The sequence below is a fragment of the Mastacembelus armatus genome, chromosome 2 (genome assembly GCF_900324485.2).
Source record: "Mastacembelus armatus chromosome 2, fMasArm1.2, whole genome shotgun sequence".
NCBI lineage: Eukaryota > Metazoa > Chordata > Actinopteri > Synbranchiformes > Mastacembelidae > Mastacembelus > Mastacembelus armatus.
This window is the reverse complement of record NC_046634.1, coordinates 11,274,558-11,283,305: the sequence shown is the minus strand read 5'-3', so window position 1 is coordinate 11,283,305 and position 8,748 is coordinate 11,274,558. Positions and strand designations below refer to the sequence as shown.

Genomic DNA, 8,748 nt, shown 5'->3' with positions numbered 1-8,748 from the left:
TTTTAAAGATGCTCCGCCCATTGATCAATCTCCTCACATGAACACGCTCACAGGAGTGAATACGTGGCACGTTGGCTGCCACGGTTCAACACACGGAGCAGCACAAACAGCAGAAAAGGCACATACAAAGAAACCGCCATAACTTCCCAATGTCAGAGGGTTTATCAGCAGGTGGTTTATTGTTAGGGGCCAATACAGTTTTTGATTGATCCCCAATTAGCATCACATCTGACACACCAGCAAAACCATAGTGACAAATGTCAAATCCATCATCTACTCACATTCACACCTGCATGTGTTTGGACTGTGGGAGGAGAAAACCCACACAGACACAGGGACAACATGCAGACTCCACACAGAAAGGCCCCGGGTCCACCTGGGTTCAGACCCTAATCCTGACCTGCATGTGTTTGGACTGTGGGAGGAGAAAACCCACACAGACACAGGGACAACATGCAGACTCCACACAGAAAGGCCCCGGGTCCACCTGGGTTCAGACCCTAATCCTGACCTGCATGTGTTTGGACTGTGGGAGGAGAAAACCCACACAGACACAGGGACAACATGCAGACTCCACACAGAAAGGCCCCGGGTCCAGAGTAAAGACATTTAATTATTAAAACATATTAGTGCCTCTCTGAACAATGTGTGCACATTATCTCTCACATGCTGCGTCTCAACAGTTGACAGCCCCAAATGAATATCTTTGGTTCCTGGCAGCAGCACCATCAGGTTTTAGTTCGTGAAACAGAAAAATGTAATGTTTACCGTAATAAAGATGCACTTCAGTGCTTTTATCTTCCTGATGGGGACCATGAGTTTCTTGTTGGTTCGTGCCCTTGTAGTTTTGGAATAAATTGGAAAAACATCAACATACTGGACCCCAGATTAAAAAGCACCAGACAAAGGTTTCTGCTCTAAATCTCCCGAACAAATATCTTGTCGTCCATTTAAATGAAGCAGCCCATGATTTTGTTATTTCCAAAAACCAGCTGCTCTCTGCTCACAGTAACGTCTCAAGCTGTTTTTTTCAAACAAAGATTAGCCTCACAAACACAAGGCTGCTTCCTTTAAGACTGAACCCACCCTAGTCAATCTTTTCAACTAAGACAGAGTTCATGATGGGCTTGTTTGCAGAAATTCAGTTTTGAGTTTGGCTTTGGTTTGATTTGCTCTTATGTGGATTTTACATGAAAAGCTTCCAGCTGTGGTCCCCCCAGAGTGGACACACTGGTAGAATAACCAAACACAGACAGAAAGACACATTTTTTGCACAAACAAAACAAAGTGTTGGTTAACAGGACACTGCTTATTGCACTGCTGCTTCTGCTTTTTATTTTTTGGTCCACAATGTGGCTGCTGACCTGATGTAGATGTACACGCTGAAAAAGACTCGGTCGGGGCTGATGTGCAGGTTCAAGCCAGCAGGTTTCACAGCAGCCTGTCGCTGTGCACAAAGCAGCAACCTCCAGGTTTTTCAAACTCTTTCTGGACGGGCATCTTTGCAGCTCAGCCCTTGGCTGGCGGGAGCAGTGGCACGGTGGCCTCACTCCGCTCAGCCTCACCCACATGTTTTGGCCCGTCCATCAAATTCTTCGTTGTGGGATCGTCACCGGCCACCATCTTCTTTTGCCTTTTCTTCTCATCTACGTCTAAACTGAACCTCGGGAAAGGCGGAAACTCGCGGCAGTACGCTGCTGCCAGGCACGGCACCAGGTGCACCTGCCCGCTGTCATTCATGAGCTGGACACAGGTGTAGAAATCCTGCGGTGAGCGGCTGGTAGCGCTGGGAAGGTCAGGATGTCCCATCACGCTGTAGTCTGTCCCCGGCAGTGACACGATCTCCGGCCTGGGCTGTGGAGGAGGCAAGTCCAGCGATGAAGTGAAAGCTTGATGGGGCAAGGGGCAGTAGGGAGGTTGACTCTGCACGTACACGGTCGGATTTGGGGTTGTAAACTGATTTTGGCTGGCCACAGGCGTCAGGTCACATGGGACCATGAGGACATCCTTCTTCCTTTCCGGCAGGTCAGGTATGACACTGCAGTCCTTCGGTGTGGTGACATAGACATCGTCGGCGCTCACCTGGTCCCAGATTTCCTCGGTGTAGCTTGGAGGTCTGTAGCTGTGGAAGTTACTGAAGTGTCGGTTGATTTCATCCAAGTTTCCCTTCTGAGATGTACGAGAGGTGGAAAAGAACGAGGTGAAGGTAGGAGGACAGAGCCCAGGGAGAGAGGATGAGCAAAAGGAAATAAAGAGGGAAAAAGTTAATTGAAAGGAGGGAAATGAGAGACAGTACAGAGAGGGTGAAGAAGGGGGATGAGAAAAGAAGATGAGGAGGGTGAGGAGAAAAGGGGGAAAATAAAATGTTGGAGCAGGAGGAAAATAGAAGAAAAGATGGAGATAAAGAGAAAAGAAGCAAAATAAGCACAAACCCAAGAGAAGTGACCAATGGAAGAGTAAAGAGGTAAAGAAAAGGCACAGGCACCAGTGTCCCTGAATGCAGCACAGTATCTGTATGTGTTACCTTCAGGAGCATCGGGTCGATGCCGATGATCCGTGGCTTGGGAACAGGTCGCAGGAAGTATGCTTTTATTCTGAAGAGGAAAACACGAGGACAGGAAGTGTGAAAGGGCAGCACGATAAAACACATGAGCCACCCTCGCCTGAGTAAACACAGTTACAGGTCACAATTTGAGCCAAATGTGTGAAGAGGAATCCCTGAACATGTTGACATGCAAACAACACGACGTCACACAGAAACGACAGAAGATTCTAGTTTTTTTGTCTTTTTTCAGCATTTTTCTGTTGGATGGTCTGTCTCTTTGTGGTCAGACTGTGTCTCTGTGTGTCTCAGGTGAAGTCCTGGAGGACTCAGCATATCCAGCAGGGTAAAGGAACCTGCAGACCAGCTGTGGGACAGGCCACAGAAATATTGGCCGAGAATCTGGACCTCTCAGACTGATATTGGTCTGCAGAGGCCAAAGGGGCTGACCTGTTCCAGAGACTCTTTCAGGCCTGAATGTTTGTCTAGTTCATGGTCCAACCATGTGAAGAGGAACCAGGGGAACGGGCCTTTAGCCTGGATATCTTTCACGCCGCCCTCGTCACAGACTGAACCGAAGCTTCATCAGCCATTTTCATAACGTAACAATCGTGTCCGTCAGCCCTGTGGCAGCCGTATGAATAAACCCACTAGGCCTGACAGCAATAATGACAACCACATGAACGATTACACAAATGACTGTACCACTAGAATAACATACTAAAATCACTGGCAGCACATCTGCAGTGTTTTAACGTAGGATCATCAGTAACATGACTGAACTAACTGGGATTAATGACCTGCTCTGGAGCAAAGCCCAGTTTATCTGCACACTGGAATCTCCACAGTAACTTCATTTAGCTTCTTCATTTAACCTGCTTTCATGCACCTGAGTTGGGGCTAAACTCAGCCGGGATCACTGGGAAATCCCGACACAATCAGTTATCCTGTTACTTTTGTGCAACATCCCCTGGGTTCTCGGGTCTCGGTCACTGGACCACGATTAAAGTCATGAATCAAAACAATCAGCTCAGCCGTGTGTGTTTTCTCACCTTTTGCTCTGTGGGATAAGACCAAAGGCGATAACCAGCAGGGCCACGACACCGACACCCGTCACCAGGATCAGCACCAGCAGCTTACCTGCATAGGTGCAACCAAACATTTCATTAGAGTGACTTTCACTCCTCCTCCCCTGCAGCTGCAAACCTTCAGGGCTTCAAGTTTAATCAGAAAGGAAATCAAATAAATAAGAAATGTTTAGTAAATGCAGTTTGACCTTTTAAAAGCATTCTGATAAAGTTTCTTATTAGTTAACATTAATATTTTTCATACATGGTCCCTGAGAAATTCAGTCCAACGTGCAGATTCAGTCCAATACAGTCACACACTATCAGAAATGATTAAATGATTTAAATTCTCCAATTTTAAGAAGTGAAAAAATAATGAACCCCAACCCAATAATCGACTTATGACAAAACTGGGCCGTCATCATGGAAACCACGTGTGGCATCGTACCTGCCGGCGGCCTGGCAGGGAGGCTCATTGACAGCGTGGAGCTCCACCTGCTCCACAGGCCGTAGTTGTGCGAACGGCAGCGCACTCGGACCATGTATTCGCCGACGGGGAGTCCGAGCAGCTCCACGTGAGGCTCCCGCAGCGGGTGCTTCACCTGCAGACACGAACAAACACACACACACACAGGTGACAGCACTGGTGTGTGTTTTGCATCTGACCTGGCAGCTTGTGTCCCTATTTCCGCATGTACCTTCCAGTTGTCGGGCTCAGTAACACGTCGGTACTGCAGCTCGTAAACCAGCGTGATCCAGCCGTACTGCAGGTCCGACGGCACCGGGTAGGTCCAGGACAGCAGCACATTGTGGCCCAGCTCGTCCCCACCAGCATCTGTCAGCACGTAGCTCAGGTTCACGGGAGCTTCGGTCTGAACTGAGGAGGACACGACAAACAGGGACAGGTTTCCATGTGGTTCCGGCTTCAGGACACGGCACTCTTTCTCAGAATCAAAGGTTTTCCAGCCCACAGCAAATCATCTGCTTCGGATTATTTAACATATTCATGTTATATCATGAATAACTCACACATGCAGTCAACGTTTCACTTCCAGCTACAATTCACAGCTGAACCGTGACCCGGAGAATGATCAGAATTATTGAGCGCCACAGTTCTGAGCAGCAGTGCGTGCTGAGCACCCCCACCTATCTCTGCCACATCCAGGCAGTGCTCCTGGGAGGTGTAGTTCCTGCGGGAGGTGACGGCCGTCACGTTCATGCAGTAGATTTTCCATATGGACGTGTGGCTGCTGTCGAAGTGGCAGCTGTTGGGGCCGGAAGTCACGTAGTCTGGACACTCGTGGGTTGGTCCTTTACTGCAAATAGCAGAGAGAAGAAGTGAATTTACACCATCACCTCCCTGCTTGGACCTGCTCTTTGTAGAAACATGTTTGAATCAATTACTGAACGTGTAAATAATAATAATATTATTGTGTCTGTAAACACACGCAAGTGCAACAGCCCCAACAATATTTGATTGCAGCCGCAGGGTGTGAGGCTGAGTCCTGCACAGCTGTATGTCTTTCTGCTTTAATTTCAGACATCACAGTGAACTACACACATTTTTACAGCAGCTGGAAAACTGAGGTGACACTAGATGTTTGACTGCGTGGTCACGTGAGCACAAATCTGAGCTTGGGCCAGGATCGATTTCCTCAGACTTTAACTTCTTATTCATTCACCTGAGCAAATATATGCAGGTAGAGTTCTCCCAATGTTCCCTACATACTGAGGAACATATTAATTCCTTTTACAAACTAAATGTAATAATTTTGCCTTAAAAACCAAAAATATTTATCTCTGACGTATCATTGCAGCTTAGTGCTTCTCATGTGAGTTTGTCTAAATCGTGATTTGTGGGTGCAAACGCTGCCCCTGCAAGAGAACAGTGAGTTAAAGAAGATACGGCATTCAGGCATGTCGGGTCAACGCACAATCCAATTTGTCCTGGATCCTGGCAGCTGTTTCTTGGCTGCGTGTGCAGGCCGTCTGCCTGATGCCACGTGAGGATTTCAGGGCTGCTCTGAAATATCGACGTGTGAAAAGCTTCATGCTGACGTGGAGCCCCAGAAATCAAAGGGGACTGACCCACATGAACCACAAAGTCTGGTGTGCTGCTCCACATAGTGAGCTCATTGTATGTTTAGTGTGAAAATCACCAGTGCAGAGGAGAAAACGTAAACAGAAAAACACAAATAGCTCAAAACGACACTGAATGAGACGCAGCTTGCCTCGTTCACAAACTGTCATCAGTGTGCGTGCGTGTGTGCGTACTCTTTGGTGTAGGTTAGGATATAGGTGACCTCTCTGTCCGTCAGGTTGTCGAGCGGATGCCACCAGCAAGTGAAGTCCTCCATGTTGGGTGAGCGGCAGTAGTAGATGTGGGGCCTCGTTGCCACGGCAACCTCCTCTGTAGTAAAACCAAACCAGAAACAATCACACAGGTGAGTCAGCGTGCGCTGGCCCATTGCCGTGGACGCACATGAACACTTGCGGAACAGCGACTGTGTTCAGACACAGGTGGAACCTCAGACAGCTGAGATGTCGTTTTGACTCCCTCAGCTCTCTGCTCGTTCAGAACCACCATCAGGCAAACAGCTGTGGTTTCTCTTTGTGTTCGGCCTCACTGGTCCGACCCACCTCGGCCCAATCACTCTGATTTACAGCAGCAATGGAAAATCGACCGGCGCCTGCAAACAGCGGGAAGTTGCAGCCTCACAGACCAACACACATTAGAGCATTTCTGGACTTAACACAGACCTTTTAACATTCTAATGTTGTGTTTGCAGTGCGTTATGAAATACATACACATTTGTCTTCATCAAAACACGCAGGGTTAAATAAAGTGCAGCTGCTAAAACTACAAAACAGACGAGGAGAACAGACGTTTGTCTCAGGCTGGATTTTAGTTTTCAGACATTTTCTACAGGAAAAGGAAACGACAGACATGATGAGGAGGAAGATACAGACACAATCCAATTAATTTTTGAAATATCCGTCTAAGAAACGGTTTTGCAGCATTTCGGGCTGGTGACCATCTCATCTTTGACACCACCTGCCCGACACTAAGAAATCAGAAACCTCAGCTGTTCACTGGAGCCTGAGCTCTGCTGGGCTGGCCATGTATGCTGTAACATCTGTAAACATCTGTAATAAGACACGTGTTTACGACCAAAAGGTCCAGAAGCAGCCAACGACTGGACACTGAGCCGCGAGGACGCGAGTTAGAGCTTCCAGCAGCGTTGGGACTCGAGCCGTAATCCGTCAGAGAATGCACAGCAAGACAAAGGGCGGCTGTGTTTGCTGTAAGAGGCTCAGTCTGAGCCGCCACCGCTCAGACCGAGGACACACGCTGGGCCCAGCCCAGCAGCCGTCTCACCAGAACCAAACCAGGCACCAAGCAGGGACCCTTCAGCAGCACACAGTCAGTTTATTAGGAACCTCCGTGTCGGACCCAGTCGGTTTATTAGGAACTCCCGTGTCAGACCACAAGGGGCTAATTTTTAGCACTGGAAATTACGGATAGTTATTAAAATTCAAACAGGACGTGCTCCACCATGTTATCATCGATGGTGTTTGCCTTTTATAAAGTTAAATCTGAAAATAAACTGCACAGGGATTTGGATTAAGCCCATGAAAGCAATTACTATGATGGAGACAAAAGTCCTGTGTGGATTAAGCAGAAGAAAAATTCTGAAAATGGACTCCAACCAGCTGAAAACATGAGCAGAACCAGGTCACTTCCAGCCAACAAATCCAATAAACACCACTCTAATGTCTAAATGAACATTCAGTGTTTAATTTCAGTGTTTGCAGGAATGAACAGAAAATCCAGGCAGTAATCAAAGTCATGAGTGCTGCTCAGGAACAAAAGCAGAGCTGTGAGTCATCCTCCCCATTGAGCTATCGACAAGCTGCCACCACATCCAGCTGAGCGGAAAGAAAACAGCCGACACAGCTGCTGCCGTAACGCTCTGCTTTTATTTTTACATGGTCACGGAACAGTAAGAGGTCCAACATGAAGGTGGCGGCTATCAGACCATCTCTGGTTCTCTGAAGTGCAGATCAGAACTGGGTCCACAGCTGTGGGCACCAGTAAGTCAGAGGTTCAGTTGAATCAAAGCCTCTGAACTTTGTGGCTCAGCTTGAGAAGAACACTGATCTTCTGATCTCTGGATGGCACTTCTGGACTCCATAATGTGACGTCCGGTACTACATGACCTGGACCTCCCACTAAGCTGCACAGAGCTCCACCATGGCGGGCTGTTGGAAAAACGCTTCTCCTGACCTTGGCAGGCGTAGCTCATTGACGGAGCCGTTCATTTTCACGTTTCCAACACTAAAAGCAACTTCTCACAGAAACACAGACGAATATGTCACTGCAGACTCTCGTAGCTCTAACACAGCTGTCACTGCATCAGTGTCCATACACACCGACACCACCTGACACACACCATTTAGTCTCGCATATATTTTTATTGTGTGTTATTTTTCCTTCCGTGGGATCAATAAAGCTTCATCTCATCTAATTTACTGCACTGAGGAGTCAAACATTACGGGGTGAACATCATCTCAGTACAATGACCGGTGACACATTAAGGTCTTAACAGTCTGCTGGATGCAGGTGAAAACACCCGAGCCACCGAGAGTCGTCTGGGTCACCCCTAATTCCAAACCCACAACCCAAACCCAAAGGTCAGTCACTCATGTCTGGTGAGGAACAAACCCCAAACCAACAAGCAGAGGACAAACCAACTGAGGAGCTGCTGGGGCGGCATTCCCAAAAACCCACCGCAAGCCAGTGGAGGCAGCGTGATGGTCTGGGCCAGCCTGGGTCCAAACTGTCAAGTGGATGTCACTTTGACAGCAGGGACACGCCCCATGGCCATGGCAAGGGTCTGCTCCACCTCACAACTTACAGGACTAAACAGATCTACTGCTAACAGGCAGGATGGGGGCTCAGAGCCGGTGATGTGGTTTCTCTCACAGTGTGGACTGGGAGTCCAACTCAGGAGGAACGGACTCCAAACACAGGGCTTAGAAGGTGAAGGCTGGAAAGATCTCCTTTAAAGGATGTAGTTTGCTTTTGGCTCAGCCATAAAGAATTGGGTGCAACTCACCGTGATCATATGTTTCTCG

At 48.1% G+C, this 8,748-nt stretch overlaps 1 protein-coding gene across 19 annotated transcripts in view; it reads right to left on the bottom strand.

Moving 5' to 3' along the window:
• Positions 1-504: 504 nt before the first annotated feature.
• Positions 505-8,748, bottom strand: part of crfa4 (cytokine receptor family, class I receptor 4) — a 15,051-nt gene continuing 6,807 nt past the window's right edge. For 13 of the 19 annotated variants that reach the window (XM_026301975.1, XM_026301968.1, XM_026301982.1 and 10 more), the window contains 7 exons: positions 8,730-8,748; positions 5,884-6,019; positions 4,756-4,925; positions 4,058-4,486; positions 3,595-3,682; positions 2,525-2,594; positions 505-2,169 (listed from right to left, as the gene is read on the bottom strand). The exon at positions 8,730-8,748 is cut by the window's right edge and continues 91 nt beyond it. In XM_026301975.1, the coding sequence (XP_026157760.1) occupies positions 1,510-2,169; positions 2,525-2,594; positions 3,595-3,682; positions 4,058-4,486; positions 4,756-4,925; positions 5,884-6,019; positions 8,730-8,748 (1,572 nt within the window). In that variant the 3' untranslated portion in view covers positions 505-1,509. The remainder of the gene's footprint in view (positions 2,170-2,524; positions 2,595-3,594; positions 3,683-4,057; positions 4,487-4,755; positions 4,926-5,883; positions 6,020-8,729) is intronic. The other 6 variants (XM_026301984.1, XM_026301985.1, XM_026301987.1 and 3 more) reach the window with 3 other exon arrangements.